Here is a 24,321-nt window from a genome sequence, read left to right as displayed (position 1 = left end):
ATGGTAGAAGTAGGCTAACTTTACCCGTTTCTGAATATTAATTTAAATGTTGCACATAATAAATAGGTCTAATCAAAAAGCACAAACATGAGCATTGTAATTAAAATTAAAATTTCATTATATTGCAAACGGATGAAGAAATTGCGTTGCTTTGAATAGGCTATCTCATGCACGCGTTCGGAGTTTACAATGTTGGCAGCTCCGTTACAGTATAGGCTATATTGGGAGCGTTATACTTTGCTTTAGAATAAAAAATAATAATAAACAAAACAAACAAAAAAATCCCCAAATATAATTTTTAATGACTTTCTGTCTAAATAAACAAAGCAGTCATTTTTATTTCTTAAACCAAAAAGGAGGAGGAAAAAACAAAACATTTTTGCTCATGCAGAACAAAACAATTCGTTTTTATTTCCTAACTTTAGACATATAACAAATATATTATAGTTTGAATACAAGTTTAAAAACAGCGCAACACATTATTAGGAAATTAAACGTAGGCTCATTAAATCAGCGATACCGCCAAAAAAAAGAGAGAAAATCGGATCTTATGAAAAACAAGGCAAGACACCTTATAACATCAACATGCATTCACCTTTCTTACAATCACCAAATTGCGTTCTGTTCTGTTCAGTTGTATTTAACATTTCTCCTCGCGAAACAAAATTCATTTCAAACACAGATGCAATAAGAACAGTGAGGAAATTATTAGCAACACTAACATAACAAGCAAAGCTAATGTTTTATGCTCGTTTAAGCTCAAACTAACCAAAGTAAAACATTTAATGTTTCAATCATTAAATTAAACCAACTAAATCGCAGGCTATCAGTAGATAAAGTGCAGCCAAACTCAAAATGACTTGTGTTAACGGTGTAGGGCCTATGTCGGTAGTGTTGTCTCCAGCGGGGCGTGTAGGGGGCGGGGCTTGGGCAGACGATATAATCGGATATCGCAATATTTTTTAAGACGATTATCGATAAAATATTTTTTACATATCTCCCAGCCCTAATAGACAGACAGACAGATAGAGAGATGGATAGATAGACAGACAGATAAAGAGATGAACAGACTGATAGAGAGAGATGGACAGACAGAGAGAAAGACAGATATTAAATATATATGTACCTCAACTGTACGTCGTGAAACACCAGCAGTTGTTACAGAATCCCCAGAGCAGTTCTTTATGGTCGTCATGTCTTCATCATCCTTGCAAATAGCCTATAATAAAAGAGTTAAAAAAAATTAGTTATAATTGATTACTCATCAGACAAGGTCCCCACTACGCTAAACCTGTAGGAAGTGTGTGTGTGTGTATCACAGAGGGGTTTATATGGCATTCCTGAGACACTACAGGTCCCCACTAAGTACAATACACTAGAAACTGTGTAAGAGTCAAGACCAAATATAATAGATGGACAGACAGACTGATAGAGAGATGGACAGACAGAGAGATGGATAGACAGACAGACAGATAGATAGAGAGATGGAGACAGACAGACAGATAGAGAGATGGATAGACAGACAGATAGACAGACTGATAGAGAGATGGACAGACAGAGAGATGGATAGATAGACAGACAGACAGACAGATAAAGAGATGGACAGACTGATAGAGAGAGATGGATACACAGACAGACGGATAAAGAGATGGACAGACTGATAGAGAGAGATGGACAGACTGATAGAGAGATGGATAGATAGACAGACAGATAAAGAGATGAACAGACTGATAGAGAGAGATGGACAGAGAGACAGATATTAAATATATATGTACCTCAACTGTACGTCGTGAAACACCAGCAGTTGTTACAGAATCCCCAGAGCAGTTCTTTATGGTCATGTCTTCATCATCCTTGCAAATAGCCTATAATAGCGGTGTTAATAAAGCACCCGTTTGTTACAGTTGTGGTTTGTATTCAACACACGTACAATATTGTACAGTTTGTTCTGCTAAATAAACCATGACAGGAAACATGCTGGGGTCAATTTGTTCTTACACATTGGTAATACTGCACACATTATTTAAAAATATACTCAGGTACTTAATTACTTGTGCATTTACTTATTATTGAATCGATATCGAAGCTAATAAATCAATATCGAATCGAAGCCTCAAGTATCGAAATCGAATTGTGAAATTCCTAACAATACCCAGCCCTATTAATTACATATTTAAAATAGTATTAAGCAAGTTAGTAGTAAGCAAAATGTACTAAACGTGAAACTACTCATGCAAAATGGCCCTATATAAAGTATTATAGTTATATAAATTATTGGAATATTGCTTGATGTAACGTAGCGTTGTAGGCAGAACAGGTTTTAACATGATCTAAAGGAACTGAGGAGGTCGTTTGACACAGAGGGATTTGATGAAATGTTAAAGCTGCAGTCGGCAGGTCTGGCAGATTGAGTGGACTTAGGCAAAATTTTGAATGTTTACAACTCTCATGCCCCTCCCCCACTATCAACGAATACCCTCCCACCGAGTTCATGCCCGTCAGTGCGTGTGCACCAGATTTTCTGTGAACGCGCCCGTCTCATCCGCCATCACTCTTCGTTACTGCGCGAATTTCAGGCGTGTGCATGTGATTGTAACGTGCGCGAGGGGTGGCGTGTGCCCGATCTGTGATTGACAGTCAGATCTCACACCCCCCTGCGCTGATTGGACCCGATGATCCGGGAGCGGTGGATTTTTGCGAAACAAATAACACGCTCCAGGTGGAGTTAGAAGCTCTGGGTTTTTTCTAAAACCACTTTATGTATGTTGTTCTGTCGGATTATAGTGTCGATTTCACTGAATATGATCAAAAAAATGTTGCCGACGGCAGCTTTAATGTCATTTTAAATCCGTTTAAAACCTGAAATGTATATATTTACATTTATTAATTTAGCTGACGCTTTTATCCAAAGCGACTTACAATTGCTATATTTATGTCAGAGGTTGCACGCCTCTGGAGCAACTAGGGGTTAAGTGTCTTGCTCAGGGACACATTGGTGTCTCACAGTGGATTCGAACCCGGGTCTCTCACACCAAAGGCATGTGTCTTATCCACTGCGCCATCATCATATATATATTTTTTATTTATTTTAAAAAAAATAATATATTCCGATAGTTAGCTGTATCAATATTTTAGCACAGCCCTACTAATAGAGAGATAGATGGATAGACAGACACACCCATAACTGTAAAAATAAGAAAAGTAGCCAAATTTGATCAAACCTTTCTCCAAGGCCAGTCACTTCCTCCATAGTCATATGAGATTTCTTCTCCAGGAATGATGTATTTTGCTGCAAAAAGGCACAAATGTGGCTTTCCCTCGACAATAACCTTTTTCATTATGCAATTTGGATTCCCGTAATCATCATTCACGAGCCGGCCAAGCGTGGTGTTCTCATGAGTTGCATCAATGCTTAAAAAAAAAAAATGAAATTTATATGAAGGTTTAGCCTAACAAACCATAACAAGACACAAATTAGAACTAGGGCTGGACCCGAATATCCGAATATTCGTTCGGTGGGTTGGTATTCGATTGGAAAATGTGACATTCGAACATTCTCTTTTTTTTTTTTGCACACCACCTTAGCCTGGCTGCCAGCCCGAACCCCGCCCACATGAATTTTTGAAGTTCGGTCTGGACTCGATCCATTGAGGAGTAATTATGATCAGTCAAAAAATGGTCGGACCAATCAAATTGCCAGAGCGGGATTTATACGATGATTGACAGATGAGGTGCAGTTATGTAATCCTCACATCACCAAAGAGCGCTTGGGTTGAATTCGTTTACAACAAAGTTCTGCCGCTGGAGAATTGAGATTTCACGAGTTCACACTTACAAATGAGTCAGATAGAATAAATGCGTATATGACGTGCTGTCCGAGGAGAGGGCTCCGTGATCGGTATTCGGCCCGAACCCAGAGCACTCCCCCGTATTCCTGGCTGTGAAAGAACAAGCCAAGAGTGAGGAGTCGGGGTGGTGGAGGGATGCTGAAAAACTGTAGAGGAGTGTTCGGTGAGTTAGAGTGAATATGCTTCCTCTCATGCTGATAGGGTAACGTTAGACATGGTATTGTTTGATGACAAGTTGATTGGATTGATTATTTAAACGTGCTCCTCCCAAACTTTGTTTATGAAAAAACAATAATCGTGTATATTCCGCCATCGCGTCTGTTATAGAAGATATCGACAGCGTATTGCTTTTAAAAGAGGAACAGAGAACCGCGATCAAGGCATTTGTCGGTCGGAAAGATGAATGAAAAACATGCGTCATTTACTCCGTTGCTCTGATTGGTTGTAGGTCTATCCAATTGAATGCAGAGGCATTTTCTTTTCTGGTTCGGTTGAAACAAGCCCCATAATCACAGCCCAATGGAGCAGTATCAGACTCACATTCTTTCTAGAATATGAGTATGGCGAAGTCAGGCTAACACCACCTGGCATCCCCCTCGAAACGGTTTTCATTCGTGCTTGAATATGTTTTACACTCTAAAATCTGGTGAAATATAATACTTAACATAACTTCGTTATAGCTACTTAATAAATATATTTGCTGCTTCTTGGACTACTAAAAGTGTTCCTGCAACGGGAGTATTCTCTGGCTATAGCGCAGAACAGCGGAGTTTGATGCCCGAGCTTGTATTTTGGGTTAAGCTGCGTTGCTTTGACACTGTGGAAAATAGAAACAAAATGTATTATCCTTTTTACCCGTTATTATCAATCTAAATTAATCTACTGCGAAATATAGGAGACTTTGAGATTTTACTGGGACGTCACAATTTTGTTTCTTTATTTAAATTTCGTTTTTCTATATTTAAATTTCGTTTTTATTTTTTATTTATTTAAATTTCGTTTTTATTTATTTAGATTTCGTTTTTTTTATTTAAATTTCGTTTTTATTTATTTAAATCTACTTTGTCAGTTAGAAAAATATTATAAGACTATACCTTATTAAAAATATTGCTTAAAGCTACACTGTGTAACTTTTTTAGTTTATTCTTAGCTAAAAACACTTAGTTATTTCAAAAATATATGTGCTCATTAATGTATATTTACTTCGTTCAAGTAATAAAGTATTCTCGTGAGTGTATAATATGCCATTGAAAATACATACGGGTGAGGGGTTCTAATGTCGGTCCCCCTCCATCTTGAAAGTACATTAGCCAAAGAGGGACATACCCGTTAATTCAAGCTTCGCCTTTCGCGTTTTAACACTCGATGGCACCGTGTCGAATGTGAAGAGGGGGATTGCTTGAGACTGATATATAAACACCTGAAAGCCTTTTTGAAAGTCTGTTGCTGATGGAGGATCACTCTTATTCTCGAGGATACGTATCAGAGTCGCCTGATACGTTTTTTAAGAATTAAAATTAAGACGGCAACGCAACAGGCAAATCAACAAGACAAAAGTAAATATTGGAGTGGCCTTTCCAAGATGGAAAGAGCTCATGACGAGCAACGATTTTAAAAAGGACGCAGACGTTGCCTGCTTTCTTCTCGACAGGTAACGTTAATTAAGCCTATTTGTGTATATTGGCAGTTTTATTGTTACTTGGCTAATTATATCATGGTGTGCTGTGCATAACGCTAGAACAACATCTAGGATTGGTTTCCTCGCGTCAATGATGAAAAGTATTGTTTACCTTGTAACATAAATCCGTGTTCTATGACGGATAACATGTGATTAATATTTTAATGGCGCTATATACTTTACTAAGATTAGCTTGCATTCGCCTGGGAACCTAATAACTTATGTTAGCAATGAAATGGTAAAAAAATAACGAAAACATAAAACTATTATTCATTTTACATAGATGTCATAACCTATATGTTACCTGACAAATTAAATTACTGCAAATTATAATAGTTTTCTAAAATAACCTCATCACTTGAAGGAACACTCATGGACGAGGTCAAACTGGAAGCCATGTTAATCTTGGACTACATTGGCCACCGTAGGAGTTAAAACGAAATCGGAATTGAGAGGAACAGAAACTAATATTCACTGGATGGTCATATACCTTTTCACCGCTAGATGGGGGTAAAAATCACACAGTGTAGCTTTAAGTTAAAAGATCTTTGTGTGTGTTTTATAATCACTAATGCAGTGTTCGTTCTCGGAGCATATAAGCTCTGCTCGCGTGAGGCTCGCCGCTACCCGCTCGCGCTGTTCTGTAGTTTATTAAAAGTTTTTTAATTCTGAACGTGTCGCGTCTCGCCTGTCTATCTATATTGCACCAAATACGACACTGCACTCCCTTGTGAAGTCGTTTGGATGAACGGTTCTCGAAATAATCAAAATGCAAACGGACAGACAGACATAGGGCCTATAGTTCACATATCGCGTCTTTTGCGCGCTCAAGTTCGTTATTTCAAATGTAGGCGCGCGGGATGCGCTCTCATAATGGAAGCGACGCGCTCGTTTTTTCAAAGCGCCGCATCGAGATAAAAACATCTCAACTTTTCAGAATGCCGCAAGCGCTTTGATTGCTCACGCTACTGATCCACTTGTGCGACACGACTGAAGCGTGGTGTCGCGACGCCTCCCCACATTTGTACGTTGATGGGCGTTCCTCAAGTTTGCTGCTATGGGCGGGGTTTTGACCCAGCGGCCAGTCTAGAACAGAGGACCTGCGAGAGACTTCCCCCGTCTCCATGTGCTCTACTTCTATTGGATAGACGCTTCGCGTTTGACGGATTCATTTGCATAAAGCTGGGCATCGGCCAGCTTTTGGACGCGCAGCATTTTTTCAAATGAAGCGCCGCCTTCCCGGGATGCTTTGCGGGCGCGTTAAAGTCGCGTGACGTCACCCATAGGAATAAAGCGGAGCGCGGCGCGACTGAAGTGTCGCACGGACAAGTGGATCAGTACCGTTAGCAACGCCTCCGGAGCGCAACCGCCCTAGCGCTTTGGAAAAAGGAGAACGCGGCGCGCCTAGCGTTTTCTACGGGTTTTTAGGCGCTATATGTGAATGGCGCCTTAGGCTATAGAGATTCCGAAGCTTCGAATATTCGATGTTCATTACTACCGAAGCTTCGAAGCTCAAAAAATGATATTCGGACCAGCCCTAATTAGAACATGATCACAAAGAAATGTAAAAAAAAAATTATACATGTAAATTAAAAAAATTTAACTACTTTAAAAACCTACCACCACTTCTTGTTTTGCCAGATGAAGTCAAACATAAACACAGTATTTTGATTGACCTCTCTTCTGCGTTCAGATTCGATTAAAGCAATCATTTCCCCCCTATATTCAACAACAAAATCTCCTTTATTAAAAGGAGCCAATGCAAACACTCCACGACCTGAAAAAAAGGGTAAAATAAAATGTTTTGACACAATCCATTCTATACATTTAATAATACACTGATGGTTAGCCCATTATAAATAACTTCTGTAATAGTTTAACCAGGGGTTCTACACCTTTTTGACAATGAATCTCAGAGAACACCTTCAAGACAACTAAAGGCTGCTGACAATTTACTGCAAAACTGCTCAAATGTTTAAAAAAAAAAATCAATTATATGTAATCTGATTTTTTTTAAACAAAAAATAATCACAATTTTAAAATATCCCTCATATTTTTAGGTTTTAAATGACCCCAGAGCCCATACTTTTAAAAAGAATCATAGTTACTATAGTATTGGGTCATTTATGACATAAAATATCATCGTTAAGAATCTGTGGAAAGTAACAAATTGTGAATTTACCATACCATAGTTAAGATAGTTACAATAAGGAGCCGTACTCATTAATGCGGGCTATACAGATAAGATATATAATTAATTCGACTCCTTTATTCATAACCTCGATTTACTAATCTGTTGCCTGCTGTTTAATCAAATTAAATTTGTTGGAACGTGTTCCTAATTCATGGCCGCCATAGCGCTATACATTTTACCCGCGTCATGTGCTGAGCTCCGTAGTATGATAATAAAACCATATCTTTACAATCAACTCACAACTATAAACTCTAAAAACTTACCTTTATGATCATTTATGTATCTAGCCTCCAGTGCGTCGGTCTTATCAGTGGCATTGATAACATGGTCCTCGGCATCTTTTGCTGGTCTAATTCTCCTCCGTCTCATGGTGATGTAGAAGCCAGGCTCGTCTCAGCGTCACCCCGGGGTTCACGATCACGAAGGCCGCTCCGCTCGCTTAAATCTCCCGCCGTTTAGCATTAGCCGGACACACTACACCACGCGTTATATACACTTTAAATTATATATAGCTGCTACTGACATGCAATTTAAGTTTATAAATAGTATATTCGCTACAGTCAACGACAGTCAACGACCAACATCAATTACACCTCATTAGAAAACTCCATTAGGTCATGTAATTCAACAATCTTTCGAAATTATTCGAACTTGTTATGTATTTTTATTTAATTATCGAATATAACATTAAAAATAGGCTAATTACCTGTAAAAATGTATTAATCCCGTTGATTGACACCAATAAACGTGACTCGTTCGATTAAGCGATTGTTTTGCGCATGAGCAGTTGGTGAAATGTGCGTCTTACGTCACACGTGTGCTTAAGGATGCAGTTCCGCGAACATACTGCAGGAGCGCTAAAGAGCAGCGCTGCGATACACACTTACACTCGGAGATCAGGTATATGCTCATGGTGGGGATTTAGAAAAAAACTGCACTAGGCATATCAGCAACGCCTCCTGAGACTATTACAACCAAATCATTGTGGGGACCGGGGAATTGGTCCCCACCATGTTTTTGGTCCCCACTTTGTGAGTGTGCTAACATGCTGAGGACCCCACCATGTGATAAAAACAAACACACACACACACACACACACACACACACACACACACACAGTTAGTTAGATGTCAGACTCGGTCATGTAGTAGAAATCACAAAAAATCTATCTTTGCAGAAATTCCACATAACTGCTTTCATTCATAAACCACAAATATCCTGAATTCAGTTTAAAATATTCTCAGTTAAATCAATATTCACTAATACTCAAAAATGTATAATGTAATTCTAAATATAAATCAGTTCTGTAAAGCAGACATGATATACAGAGAATCTTACAGTAATTTGATATTTTCTGAATAATCATTTCATTATTAATTGTATTTTGAAAAATTCTTAAGACTCTCACAATCATAATCATCAGCAAATTTCAGTTCAAATGATGAATTTTTCAAATCTTTCTATTTGTCCGATGGCGACGCCTAAAAAATATAATTATTTTATCCGTATAATCAAACTTTTGTGTCATGGATTTTAAAAAGTATTAGCAGTTAAATTTACCAAGAATTATGGACACAATTATGTACTTTAAAAAAGCCTGAATATGGCAGAAAATATAACAGTATTACAAACTACATTCAATATAATATTACAATAATATTGCAATCAATATATTAAAAAACAATGAATGTTAGCACTTTTAATATATGAAATTACTCATGTGCAAAGACAATATGAAAACAATATGAAATATGCTTTGAAATATATAAAAAAATATAAACGTGATGAAATCTCACGGAATATACACATTTTTTGTAAAATAACAGACAAATTTAAAGAAATTGTGAAACAATCAAATTCGCCATGAAATATTGCAGTTATTATTTTTTTATTTAAACTCTTTTTTAATTTTTTTAATCTTTTTGCCAAATGCTTGCTAAAATAATCTAAAAACAAAACAAATAAATAAAAAATAAATCATTTTTAGAGAATAGAAGAGACTTACTGATCGTCAGTTTAGTTCCTCCACCGAAAGTCCACCACAGTGTTTCATTCTAGTGAAAGCGTCGTACAAAAACCTCCGTCACACTCAAGTGAACACACACACACACACACACACACACTGATATGAGACTCAACATCATGATTATTGAACTGAAGTGACTTTCACAAAAACAGCCTCATCGTCTCTAAATGTCTCTTAATGCATGAAAACTATTAAATCTAAATAAATAATATAACCAGAAAGACTCTGATCATTACACATCTAAATTGAGAGTTTCTAAATGATCGTGTGTTTCTCAAAGCATTTGAATAAGTTTTGATGACCTGTGACCTCTGGAATGACCTTTGACCTCTCATGGAGTTCACAGTGAAATACTTGTTTCTTTTAGTGATGAAACTCTGTCACTCGATTCATCAGAAAGTCTGAACTCTGAACCAGAGACTCATGCAGAATAAAGAAGAAATGATTTCTAAACTTGTAAAGAAGTGAAAACACACTCATTGATCATGAGAATAAAACACATTAAAGGCATAAACTGGATCAGTTTCGTCTGCATGTTCATGTTCATGTGTGTTTTCCTCCAGCTGGTTTTTGCTCAGAGAGTCACTTTGCATCGGCACGTGTTTCAGCTCTCCGAGTGTTTATAGCCTTCAGACTCACACACTTTATAACATACGGCTGTTTACCACGGTACAAACCCAACACACACCATGAATCTCTTCAGCGGCTTCATCTGGATTCTGACAGCTTTTATTCCAGGTAACAGAAGTCAAAGCTCGTCATTTCTGAGTCTTTAATGTTCATTTCATTTGATGAAACTCATATAATGTTGTTGTCGACAGCATCCAGAGGAATCACTGTGACTCAGCCTGAAGTTGTGACTGTTTCTGAAGGACAAAAAGCCACTATAGAGTGTAAAACTGATGCTGGGATATTTGGCTATGGTTTAGCTTGGTATCAGCAGAAACACGGAGAAGCTCCTAAACTCATCATTAAGCTGGTAGATGAACTCTATGATGACAGTCTCAGTCGATTCAGTGGGAATGGAGAATCAGAAGGAACAGATTTCACTCTGAGCATCAGTGGAGTCCAGACTGAAGATGCTGGACATTATTACTGTCAGAGTTTCCATGTGACCGACAGTGGTGATCCAGTGTTCACACAGTTATAAAGAGTCGTACAAAAACCTCCGTCAGTCAGAGTCACAGTGACTGAACTGAAACTGCAGCTGCTCAAACACACACACACACACAGACACACGACTCAATATGATCTTACTGAACATCATTTTGTTTAGCTTTATCAGTTTTTAACATTTTTGATTGTGATTTTATAGAAGTCATATTTCTCCTGTTTCCTATTACATCCTTCATGTAGAAATTCAGTCACTTTTGATTTTCACTTCAGTGGATATTCTTCAATCCTTCACCACATTTTTGATTTTCTGCATTTATGATTTCATATAGCCTAACAATGTCGATGGATTTATTAAACGAATCCCTCATAATGCATATATTAACAGCATCATATAAACACATCCCTCAACATCAGAGCTGATAATAATTTATATTAATATGTATGTATGGAGGAATTAGCTAATAATTTAATTTAATTTAATTTAATTTAATTTAATTTAATTTAATTTAATTTAATTTAATTTAATTTAATTTAATTTAATTTAATTTAATTTAATTTAATTTAATTTAAAAAATAAAGACCAGATTACCCAACAGGAGCTGTATACTAACCAAAAACAGCATATGTCACCCTATTTTTTTAAATGTATTTTATAAACATTGTGAGACTCACAATCAAACTCAGTTATTCGATGACTGACAGAGACTCGTGTGTGTGATGATCATGTTCATAAACTCCAGGAACACACACGGATTTGGTGTAAAATTTGGGAATTAACAGCGACATTTCACTCCAACTACAGTAAAAAATATTCTCCAAGTCTCTCAGTGAAGTCTTGTCTCGCTTTCGGGGCTACATATTATATAATCCATTGAATAAAACTATAGTTTTTTATTCTGCTAAGAGAACCGACGGCCAGCGCTGCAAAGTTTCTGAAGTGACATTACATATAAATGCTGGATTCACTCTGCATGGATGTGACATGTTATAATAGTAACACATTAAAGCACTGTAAAGGCAGACTAAAAGATGAATAGAAATATATAGCAAAATATATATTTTTCAATTCTATTCCAGTTATTGGTAAAAGTGATGGCCTGTAAATAATGTTAAATGTCTCGCTGTACACTGTATGGTGGAGCCGTTGCTGAAGTTTAAATCTGAACTTTACTATAGAAAACCTTCAGTGATTTGAGTCTGGATCCGGATCTGCTCATATTCAGATATTCAGATTAATATACTGAAGCTGGTCTTGTAGATGTGATCAGAACTGAATTGAATGATATAATCTTTAACATTTTGACTATTGTAGAGGATACAATATTATGAAAAACGTTTATTTCTACTCTGTTCTCACTTCAGTAATTGTGTGTTGTGTCTGTTATTGAGTGACTGTCTTCAGGGAAATGATGTGGAGTGTGTTTGCATATTGATCAGATCTTCAGTGTGTGAGAGTGTTTATAGTGCTGTGAGTTTAACACTTCATCACTGACACACACAACAATCTTCATCAACATGACCTTCATCATCATCTTCATCTGGACTCTCACAGCGTTTGCTCAAGGTTTGTGGAGCACAAGTTTGATATCAATTCATTTCTTCAAGTATATTGTCAAAGTTTTGAGTGTATTTTCTTGTTGTGTGTTTCAGAGTGTAGAGGACAGATCACCGTCACTCAGAGTCCCTCAATAACAGCAGAACAACCAGGAGGAACTGTGAATATCAAATGTAAAACCAGCACAGATGTGCTCAGGGATAGTGATGGGGATGATTATTTATTCTGGTACTTACAGAAACCTGGAGAAGCTCCTAAACTCCTGATTCGTTATGTAAAAATCCGTCAGTCAGGAACTCCATCTAGATTCAGTGGCAGTGGATCTAACAGTGATTTCACTCTGAGCATCAGTGGAGTCCAGACTGAAGATGCTGGACATTATTACTGTCTGAGTTATCACAGTGGTTATGTGTTCACACAGTGATAAAGAGTCGTACAAAAACCTCCGTCAGTCAGAGTCTGAACTGAAACTGCAGCTGCTCAAACACTTTCACACACACACACACACACACACACACACACACACACACACACACACACACACACACACACACACACACACACACACACACACACACACACACACACTTCATGTGATGAAGTTGTACTTGCACTTCATTAATATTATAAAGCATGATTCTTTTTCTTCTTAATCATACAATCATACTGTAAAGTGAATCATAAACATGCTGTTGCTTGAATTTAATTGTTTATTAAACATCTTCAGCCGCTGTTTAGATCATCATCTACAAGAGTCACAGATTACGTAACTTGATTCAGAGCAAACTGACAGTGAAAGAGAGAAACACTATTTAACATGATCAGACGCTCCGCCGTCCCACGATCCGTCTGTCTGTAACCATTCACTGTTTCTGGATCATTAATTATTAATCCTGCGATGCGTCTGAGTCTCACACGAGCAGAAGACAGATCTCTCACACACACTTCAGTCTCCAGCAAACACACTTCAACATTCAGAAAGATGTTATTCCTCAGTCACTGAAATAAAGCGCTTCATTGTGTGGAAACTGCACTGTTATTTTTTACAAGGTGAAATACTGATGTTTTACTGAAATCATTGGTTATTTGAGCAAGTAGACGACATTTAATGAAGTTCCTAAACGTAAGTTAGGGAGGAGTGAGCCAATCTAATCTTTCAATCAACAGCCTGAGTATATAAGCAGCCGCTTACCTCTCCCTAGCATCAGCTGTTCTAGTATCCCTCCACCTCCCCAAACTCCACCTTCATCTTAGGTACCTTGCCCTTTACAGTTTTTTTCAGTCGCTAACAAGCGTTTGTCCAACCAGTTGTCACATTTTCAAAACTCTAAACACAATTAGCACAGCATCGGTCTATTGTGGCCATACCATTCACACATTCGTTTTCACACAATATGCAGTTAGTGAACACATTTCCACAATGCTTACATTTTCTTAACAGACAAGATATACCTCCCAACAAAATTATGGATTGTTTTTGTAGTATTTGCGAATGTTAACACACACAATCCCACAATAGCAAAAACAATATTCCAAACCTTAGATACAGTATAAAAACCTCTGCTGCTGCAATGATATCAGTTCAAAAACAATATATCTCAGCAAAATAATAAACAAACAATTGAATAATTGACACACAGCTGATTTATGTTGGGTAAATTGGGCCAACCCAAAATTACCCAATTTTTTCTATTACATTGACACTTATACAGTAAAATTAGGACTTTGAGGAGTGATGTTTTTGGAAACAGAAACAGAAAAAGACAAACACTGTAATGTCTGGACGAGGAAGAGTAAGAGCAAGGGGCCCAGGGAGAAGAGCAGGAGCAGTGAGAGATGCAGTGAGAGATGCAGTGAGAGGTGCAGTGAGAGATGCAGTGAGAGGTGTAGGAGCAGTGAGAGATGCAGGAGCAGTGAGAGGTGCAGTGAGAGGTGCAGTGAGAGATGCAGGAGCAGTGAGAGGTGCAGTGAGAGGTGCAGGTGCAGTGAGAGATGCAGTGAGAGGTGCAGTGAGAGGTGCAGGAGCAGTGAGAGATGCAGTGAGAGATGCAGTGAGAGATGCAGGAGCAGTGAGAGGTGCAGTGAGAGGTGCAGTGAGAGGTGCAGTGAGAGGTGCAGTGAGAGATGCAGTGAGAGGTGCAGTGAGAGATGCAGTGAGAGATGCAGTGAGAGGTGCAGGAGCAGTGAGAGATGCAGTGAGAGGTGCAGGAGCAGTGAGAGGTGCAGTGAGAGGTGCAGTGAGAGATGCAGTGAGAGATGCAGGAGCAGTGAGAGATGCAGTGAGAGATGCAGTGAGAGGTGCAGGAGCATTGAGAGGTGCAGTGAGAGGTGCAGGAGCAGTGAGAGGTGCAGTGAGAGGTGCAGTGAGAGGTGCAGTGAGAGGTGCAGTGAGATGTGCAGTGAGAGATGCAGTGAGAGGTGCAGTGAGAGGTGCAGTGAGAGATGCAGTGAGAGATGCAGTGAGAGGTGCAGTGAGAGATGCAGGAGCAGTGAGAGATGCAGGAGCAGTGAGAGATGCATGAGCAGTGAGAGATGCAGTGAGAGGTGCAGGAGCAGTGAGAGGTGCAGTGAGAGGTGCAGGAGCAGTGAGAGGTACAGTGAGAGGTGCAGGAGCAGTGAGAGGTGCAGTGAGAGGTGCAGTGAGAGGTGCAGTGAGAGATGCAGTGAGAGGTGCAGGAGCAGTGAGAGATGCAGTGAGAGATGCAGGAGCAGTGAGAGGTGCAGTGAGAGGTGCAGGTGCAGTGAGAGATGCAGTGAGAGGTGCAGTGAGAGATGCAGGAGCAGTGAGAGGTGCAGTGAGAGGTGCAGTGAGAGGTGCAGTGAGAGGTGCAGTGAGAGATGCAGTGAGAGGTGCAGTGAGAGATGCAGGAGCAGTGAGAGGTGCAGTGAGAGATGCAGTGAGAGGTGCAGGAGCAGTGAGAGATGCAGTGAGAGGTGCAGGAGCAGTGAGAGGTGCAGGAGCAGTGAGAGGTGCAGTGAGAGATGCAGGAGCAGTGAGAGATGCAGGAGCAGTGAGAGATGCAGTGAGAGGTGCAGGAGCAGTGAGAGGTGCAGTGAGATGTGCAGTGAGAGGTGCAGTGAGAGGTGCAGTGAGAGATGCAGTGAGAGATGCAGTGAGAGGTGCAGTGAGAGATGCAGGAGCAGTGAGAGATGCAGGAGCAGTGAGAGATGCAGTGAGAGATGCAGTGAGAGGTGCAGGAGCAGTGAGAGGTGCAGTGAGAGGTGCAGGAGCAGTGAGAGGTGCAGTGAGAGGTGCAGTGAGATGTGCAGTGAGAGATGCAGTGAGAGGTGCAGTGAGAGATGCAGTGAGAGATGCAGTGAGAGATGCAGTGAGAGGTGCAGTGAGAGATGCAGGAGCAGTGAGAGGTGCAGTGAGAGATGCAGTGAGAGGTGCAGTGAGAGGTGCAGTGAGAGGTGCAGGAGCAGTGAGAGGTGCAGTGAGAGATGCAGTGAGAGATGCAGGAGCAGTGAGAGGTGCAGTGAGAGATGCAGTGAGAGGTGCAGTGAGAGGTGCAGGAGAGCAATATTTGATGAAAACATGTGGCCTAACCCTGAAGATCGCAGAGTTTAGATACAGTAATTTTGTGCTTTTTTTTGTAAGCAATACTGTAAAACTTTTTCTGTTCTATCATACCGTGTTTCTACTGTACCTCCTGTTGTAAACAGTAAAGGGCAAAAAACTGATTTGCTTTTTACTAGAATGCTTTTGAATGTGAACATTACTGTACATGTGGACATACAGTTTCCAACCAAGAAATTTAGTGTAAAAAGGTTGGATTGCATGTTTTGCATGCAAATACCTGTAAAACTGAAACATAAAAGTATATGCAGTTTTTGTAATGTCAACAATAGCCAGTATTTTGAAACCTGGTGTACTTTGATCAGACATGGGGACTTGTGACTTGGTGACTTGGACTCGAGTCGACTCGAGTCGCTATTTTTATGACTTGTGACTTGACTTGACATAAAATGAAATACTTGAGACTTGACTCGGACTTGGAAGTTAAAGACTCGGGACTTGACTTGACTTGAGACACGATGACTTGAATGACTTGAGTGTTAATCACATCATGTTTTCAGTTTGAATATAAAATATATATAAAAAAATGTTTTAAAGTTGATCACGACACTATCATCAGTCATACCTCGTACCTTACGCACACCACGCCCACTTAGATCAGATATCGCATCAAAATGTCAGCCGGAGGGGTACCGAGGGTCATTGCTTTCGGCTTCAAGAATTATTCACACGATGGCAAAAGACGAACAGCGCTTTGCAAGACATAGGCTACAACATTAACATTGCGGACAGCCAGACGACAACCTCCAATTTCGTCCGTCATTTGAAGAGCCATTCTGCCCAGTAAGTGCTTGTCAATTTGTTAATGTTAGTTGGTAGTTAGCTAATGTAATAGCTAAAGTAGCCATTAACCCTTTCACAAGTAAGTTTAAACTATTCTAACTGATCCCCCAGCGTGAGTTTTTCTAGGCGACCGTTATTTAGAACCTGTCACTCACTTTAATGTTTCATGGTGACGCGTCATTGCTTGTCAAGTGACACAGCGCAACCACAACACAGCGCTGAATGAATGATCTGCTTTTATGTCATTTTTCCTGTTTTATTCAAAATGTTCACAAATGTATTAGCTATAACATGCAACACTGATATTCCGATTGTCAAATATGTGTAAGTGGATGTGTTTTGTTGTTTAAACACCTTTATAATGATCGCGTTAGTTGAGCTGTATGTGCGAATGGGCGGTGCCATGTTAACGTTAGTTTACAACACGTCAATTTCTCAACTTCTCACGAAATACATGAAAGTAAGTGACCGGTGAACTGGGAGAAGAATAGGGTAAAATGTAAAGCTACTTACACAATGTGTATCTGATATGAATAAAACGTGCGTCTTATTATAATGGAAATGATTATTATTGACGCTTCCATAGACATCAGTGTATATTTTACAAACTACAAATATATTTTTTGCTAGTAGTTATGTGTATTTAAATGTCTGAAACCTAAAATAAAAATGATGTGGTTGAAAACACTGAACAGTTGTGATATATGACAGCACTGAGAGCGTATGTCTCTGGCTCAGCGCCAGCCAACGCGTTTGAATTCATTGATAAATAACTTACACGAAGCAGAATAGTGGGTCATATGTCTAATGCTTTTTGAAAACTTAAAAGGGGCATATAATGCCATTTTTGTACAAGCTAATATGATTCTTTGGGGTCTAAATTAAAAGTTTGTAATATACTTTAATTAAAAATTCTCATTAGTATTGTAAGAAAACACTTATTTTACTTGGTCAAAAACAGCTCTGTTTTCAGCACGCCGTTTCAGGGCATATGACTTTAAATGATAATTTGCTCACCCCGCCCCTCTGTTCTGTGCGTACACCGTTTGTAACACAATAACACAATAACCATAACGCGTTGTTCAGTATAAACGTGGAATTATGAATTATATTGAGAAAGTCATACATAGAAAACATGCCGTAATGTACCCTGAGTGTAAACCTTAGACGCATTCATTGTGAAGTGTGCAGCTAGCGATTTGCAAAGATATAAATATTAATATAAAGTTGAATAAAACGTTACACTCACTTCAGTTCTTCTGGAGATTCAGCAGGAACACGAATATCTGGTACCGATCTTTTTTCATGAGCAGCTACTTAGCAAATCCAGCTTTATACTCACCCTCGTTTATAAAGCAGTCTGGTGTGTGAAATGATTCGGGCAAACATGAGAGCATTGACGTTGCTCGTGGGGAATATTCCCTTCGAAAACAAACTCAGCCACTGCGTCTTCAGCGGTTCGGATTTAGGAACATTAAAATGACTGTGTTCGTTATTACACCCAAGAACAGAACACCACAATCGCTTAGACGCCATTCTGCTCATAGACAGTGCTCCAGCATATCAACAATGACCGCGCCGGTCCGCGCAGACTATGATTGACAGCTCGCTCTCACGAGCGAGGGCGGGTCTGTGTTGAAACGCTGCTGTCATTCAACAATCGTGGGAGGGGCTTCCGAGCCTGTGACGTCACAGGCTCGAACGGCTCGATTTGAGGCAGGGGAAAACATATAAGGAGATTAAAACAAAACCACTGGATGGATTTTTATCATTATATGATGGTTGTGTACAGGCACTGCCAAAACACATTTCAGTACAATCAACTTGTAAAAGTGCATGTACCATTATATGACCCCTTTAAGGCTTTCTTCTTCATAAAAGAAGTCGGACATCACATTTTTGTATACATTTTTATTTCTTTAAATTAGTAAGCTACAGGACACCATCTTTCAAAACATGACCTGCGTGAAAGAAAAAAGTGAATGAATGCGTCATTGTTCCCAAATGCACTTCCGAATGCGCCTCTGTTCATTTCAAACCAAACTGACGCCCATAGATCAAACTCTGCAGGTAAAATTACAATAATAAGGTGACTTGACTTGGACTTGACTTGACCTACTACAAGACTTGACTTGACTTGACTTGACATAGCCTGTGACTTGACTTGACTTGACCTGCCCAGGAAAAAAATACTTGGGACTTACTTGAGACTTGAAGGTTAAGACTTGAGACTTACTTGAGACTTGCACATGTGTGACTTGGTCCCATCTCTGACTTTGATTGACTGCATGTACCGTGTGAAGTGAAAACAAGTGTTATTCTTTGACAGAATAATTTCATTTTGAGTCAGATTTCCAGTGTTTTGGTAAAGTTAGTGTGTGCAGAGAAAGATGTGTTCTATTTTGAAATGAAGAGTTAGTATATATTTAACAAAATGTGTTTTTGAGAAGAAAATTAACCATTTGGCCAATTGTGTTTTGTAGGTGTGAGTCTGTGTTAAGAGTTTAGAAAAAGTATCTGAAGTATGGGTAAGCGCTTGTTAGCGATTGAAAAAAACTGTAAATAATCTTTATAAAAGAATGGGTCAATAAAGATACATTCCTGACATTTATAATGCACAGTAGCTTATCTTTTATTATTAATAGTAAAATTCGGTCCGATTTTCCCATGGCTGTCGTTGCTATACAACCATGCACTGCGCTCTCCACAACGACAAAGAAGTTTTAGTAGCTAATGGATTTCCACCACAGAAAAACGCTTGCTGTAGCTCTGCTAAAAGATTTATTTACGGAGAAGAGAAAAACACCCACGTGTTTGGGTGCACCCCCATTCTGAAATGTTTAAAAATTTTCATCTCGCTGCTCCTGGAAAAAATGAGCGCGTCGCTTCAATTATGAGCGCGCTTCCCGTGCCCCTACATTTGAAATAACGACCTCGAGCGCGCAAAAGACGCGAAATGTGAACGGCCCCTTGGTGAGCTACCTCCAATCTGGAGACCCCCTTGACATAGCTTCTGTGCACGGCACCTTCTCAGCAAGCAGGGGCGCCATTGCCAATTATTGAATTGAAATGATAGAAAATAGAAAACCTTCGCGGCGCAGAGGATTTTTTTTAACTGCTCGTGCCGCCCCCCATGTGACATGAAAAAATGCCGCCCCGGGCGAGTGCCCGGTTCGCCCGTGCCTAAAACCGCTACTGGGTAGTAACCTGAGCACAAAAAGAACTACAAAATTCGACTGCTTTATGGCATACGTCAGCGGTTCCCAAACTTTTTTCCTTGCGTACCCCCTTCTATGTCCCAACCGGGTTGGCGCACCCCAAATCCCCACTTAAAAAAATAAATAAACGCAACAAAGCTTTGTTTTATTGTCATATAAAGACTCATGTTTTATCATGCTCAATTAACCAGAACACACATGACAATAACAACATCAACAAAGTTTCAATATAATGCAACAAAGCTACGCACAAGCTTCCACTTTTAACCCTTTCACACCAATGCGACCGTTATTTAGAATTTGTCACTTTAATGTTTCCATGGTGACGCGTCATTGCTTGTCACGGGACACAGCGCAACCACAACACAGCGCTGAATGAATGAGGATCTGCTTTTATGTCATTTTTCCTTTTTTATCAAAAATATTCACAAATGTATTAGCTATAGCATGAAACACTGATATTCCGATTGTCAAATATGTGTAAGTGGACGCGTTGTGTTGTTTAAACGCCTTCATAACGATTGCGTTAGTTGAGCTGTATGCGCGATGGGCGACGTCATGTTAGTTTGTGCCACAGTTCAGAGAAGAATCGGATCTGTTGGATTTACAACATGTCAGTTTCTTCCCTTCTCACGAAATACATGAACGTAAGAGGCTGGTGAACTGGGAGAAGAATAGGGTAAAATGTGAAGCTACGTTCTACACAATGTGTATCTGATATGAATAAAACGTGTCATCTTATAATAAAAATGATTATTATTGCCTTATCCATAGATATCAGCAAAATCAAAATCATTGTTTTGCTAGTACTTATGTATATTTAAATGTCTGAAACTTAAAATAAACATTATGTGGTTGAAAACACTCAATAGTTGTGATATAGGCTATGACAGCACTGGCTAAACGCCAGCCAACACGCGAAAGCCATTTAGAAGTTGATAACGTGTGCAGAGCAGTGTTTAGAAGAAGACAGCAGCTGTCTTATTCGTTTTTATTAAAAACTAACAAATAATAGTTTTTTTTATTTAAAATATAAGCGATTACAAAGGAAATGTTTACAGTTCATGTTTTTTTTTTTTATTGTAAGTAAAAAAATCCCATTTAAAAAAACAGACCGCCATTGCATTTTTCCTCTCGCGCACCCCCTGGTGACAGCTCGCGTACCCCTGGGGGTGCGCGCACCACACTTTGGGAATCCCTGGCATACGTCACTTCCCCCACCACTTCCTCAAATTCTGATGTGAGAGCCCAACTAGCGTTTGTTTGCCGTCTGTCTGTTGTTGTCATGGCCGAAGTAGCAACTAAAACGAAGAAGGCAAAGGTTTTGTCGGAGGAGACTAGAAAGAGACAAAATAAAAGGCCGGACGAGGATCAATATTGCTCCAGCGTTCGCTCGCTGGCGTGAGCTAAAGGATGAGGAGGGTTTCCCGGCCGATGCTGACCTGGCCGTCATGCTGTTGGAATAGTAAATATATTACTTGCATACTATCTCAATTTTTTCGAATTTGTTGTCTACCTGGCCATGTTACGGAATCTATCTGGTCCTCCATTTATCTTCATGATAGTCATGTTTGTTTATTTATTTTTCTGGTGAAAGTGTCTTGCCTCAGGCTATAATGCAAATCGATTTTTCAAATTTGCAGATTCATATGGTAGCTTGATATTATAATAATGACGATACATGGCTATTACCTACCACACAAACATTTAATTGAATTAGCATATCCATTATGTAGCCAATAGGCTACTATAATGACGCTGGCTTGTAAACGTGAGCTACACGATCTTTTGGTGCTTGAAAAAAATAAAACCCATATAAGATGCTGAAATATATGCCAATGTACCTGGGATGAAGACATTTCAAACGCAACGCTGGCAGTCTGCCCAAGACATGAGAACTTGCGAGAACTCAAGACAGTATCGGCTTGTCAACAAATGCACGTGTATCGGTGTATCCCCTGGTGTAACCATGACAGATTTTACTACTGTAGTAGAAGACAATACTGTTTCCCAACTGTAGGGGGACCCCAAGAGCAAAAACTACATAGTGCTGCTTTAATTAACAAAATGTGGTTTTATTAACTAGTTGGCTAATTGTGTAATTGTGTGATGTAGGTGTGTTGCTGTGTTAAGAGTTTAGAAAAAGTACTTTAAGTAAAAACGAAGACGCATTTGAAGGAGTCTTTGTATTGAGACAGACTTCGTCTCGCCGCGGTGACGCAATCGGCCTTCGAAGGATGAAGTCTCTGAATCGGGACGCAGCAAATGAATCAACGGCTGAAATCACATAATCTCTTGAGTAGACCTTATTTTGAATAAGTAATTACTTCACGACCGCTAAAAAAGCCCGTTGTATATAGTATAAATGAGTGTCTGTATGAATGTAACCCTTACGAAAAAGAAGTTTATTCAAGTGTGCTATCAGTATACTCCTTTTAAACGAAAAAATAAGAAAGTATGCTTTCAGTCTACTTTTTATGTACTTCTCGGAAATATACTTTATGTACTTCTCAGAAATATACTTTATGTATTTCTCAGAAATATACTTTATGTACTTCTCAGAAATATACTTCAAATTGCACTTAAGTATACTTGACTTATACTGACAAAAAAGTCTAAGTATATTTGGCCTATACTTGTTGATGGAGATTGTGGTAAAATGGTCTTAGCTGTGGCTAGGCAGGCAGCAAGAAACGGGAAAACTCTGAAGTCTCTTAAAGGTGATTTAATTTTCTCTCTCAGGGCATGCTCCCAACAGTGTAACAGGGTTCAGTTCACCAAAATTCCAATACAGGAAAAACAAAATACAAACAAAAATAAAGAAGAAAAAAAACATAAAATAATATTTACATGAGAAGCATCAAACACGCTGGCTACTGGCCCAACCGTCACCCTTTGCTCTCTGTTTCTTTTGTCCACACAATTAGACTCTTTATAGTTGAGGCTCCTCCCCTCAAATTCAAACAGACCAATGGCAAGGTTATCTCAAATACAATCTACATAACTTATTTATAAGGTCATATTTAACATCAACTTCAAACATGAACATTAGCATCTTCTTTATCAAGCTCTATTTTCATCATGAAAACCAACGAGAATCTTAAAAGACATGCATTCAATGTAATAACATTCAACATTCTCAATACTTGAACTCCTCCTCCTTTGGGAAGGTATAAGTCAGGCTTCCTGTTCGCGAGCCCCTCCTATTAGGGAGTTCCAGGAAGAAGGTAAGACAAAGAGATTCACCATTAACAAACAAATCATTACCTGTATAATTAACATTAATCTGTTCTTATTTACAGGTACAAAAGGTTTAGGCCGAAAAAACATGTGTCGCAATGAAATGTGCACCTTCCATTCGACACATGGTGAGACAAAACAGTGAATAAAATGACCTTGAACACAAAACCCATTGTTTGGTTCTTTGAATTGAAAGTTACATACCTCATTTTATCACATTTCTCCCTTTCCCCCCCTCTGAATGGGATTAGTCTGATAACCGGGATAAGTAATCAGCAATGAGATTCTTCTTACCTGGACAATGCTCAATTGTAAATTTATAGGGTTGCAGAGCCAGACACCAGCGCAGTATCCTCGAATTACTATTCTGCATTGTTTGCATCCATTTCAAGGCTCGGTGGTCAGTTTGCAGAGTGAATTCCCGCCCAAGTAGATAATATCGGAGAGAGTCAATAGCCCACTTGATCGCAAGGCCTTCCTTTTCAACCGTTGAATATCTTCTCTCTCTGTCGAAGAGTTTTCTACTCAAGAACAGTACTGGCCTCTCACTTCCGGACTCCCCTTGGGCCAAAACGGCTCCCAATCCGACATCCGAGGCATCCACCTGCACAAGAAACCTCTTCAAAAAATCAGGGCCCTGCAAAACTGCTTCTTGACATAACATATCTTTAAGTGTTGTGAAAGCTCCTCCACACTCCACTGTCCAGTGAAACTTAGAAGGACTCTTTTTGGTTAGATCAGTCAATGGGGTCGCCAGAGATGCGAAATGGGGAATAAAACGGCGGTACCACCCAATTAAACCAAGGAATGATCTCACCTGTTTCTTTGTCTGTGGCCTTTGAATGTTTTGTATACACTTAAGCTTCTCCACCTGTGGCTTAATCTGACCGTGGCCAATGAGGTATCCCAAATACTTCACCTCTGTTTGTGCCCACGAGCATTTGGTGGTGTTAATTGTGAGTCCAGCTTTCTGGAGCCTTCGTAGGATATCACTAAGATGATCTAAATGTTCCCGCCATGTCCCACTATATATTACTACATCATCTAAATATGCTGCTGCATATTGGTCACACCCAGCAAGTA

At 39.3% G+C, this 24,321-nt stretch overlaps 1 long non-coding RNA gene and 2 gene segments (V, D, J or C); 2 read left to right on the top strand and 1 right to left on the bottom strand.

Moving 5' to 3' along the window:
* Nucleotides 1-3,226: 3,226 nt before the first annotated feature.
* Nucleotides 3,227-8,084, bottom strand: LOC130097028 (uncharacterized). The gene is made up of 3 exons (XR_008808253.1): nucleotides 7,984-8,084; nucleotides 7,147-7,303; nucleotides 3,227-3,411 (listed from the first exon to the last, which is right to left on the bottom strand). It is a non-coding gene; the product is annotated as an uncharacterized LOC130097028 (long non-coding RNA).
* Nucleotides 8,085-10,339: 2,255 nt separating this feature from the next.
* On the top strand, nucleotides 10,340-10,911 carry LOC130097025 (probable non-functional immunoglobulin kappa variable 6D-41). The segment is given in 2 exon segments: nucleotides 10,340-10,484; nucleotides 10,568-10,911. Coding segments are annotated over 2 exon segments (378 nt in total).
* Nucleotides 10,912-12,269: 1,358 nt separating this feature from the next.
* Nucleotides 12,270-12,855, top strand: LOC130097026 (immunoglobulin kappa variable 4-1-like). The segment is given in 2 exon segments: nucleotides 12,270-12,426; nucleotides 12,513-12,855. Coding segments are annotated over 2 exon segments (378 nt in total).
* The last annotated feature ends 11,466 nt before the right edge of the window (nucleotides 12,856-24,321 follow it).

This window comes from Rhinichthys klamathensis, unplaced genomic scaffold, assembly GCF_029890125.1.
Source record: "Rhinichthys klamathensis goyatoka isolate OS25496 unplaced genomic scaffold, OSU_Roscu_1.1 h1tg000209l_1, whole genome shotgun sequence".
NCBI lineage: Eukaryota > Metazoa > Chordata > Actinopteri > Cypriniformes > Leuciscidae > Rhinichthys > Rhinichthys klamathensis.
Note: the sequence above shows the minus strand (reverse complement) of the source record. Positions and strands in the feature narration are given on the sequence as shown.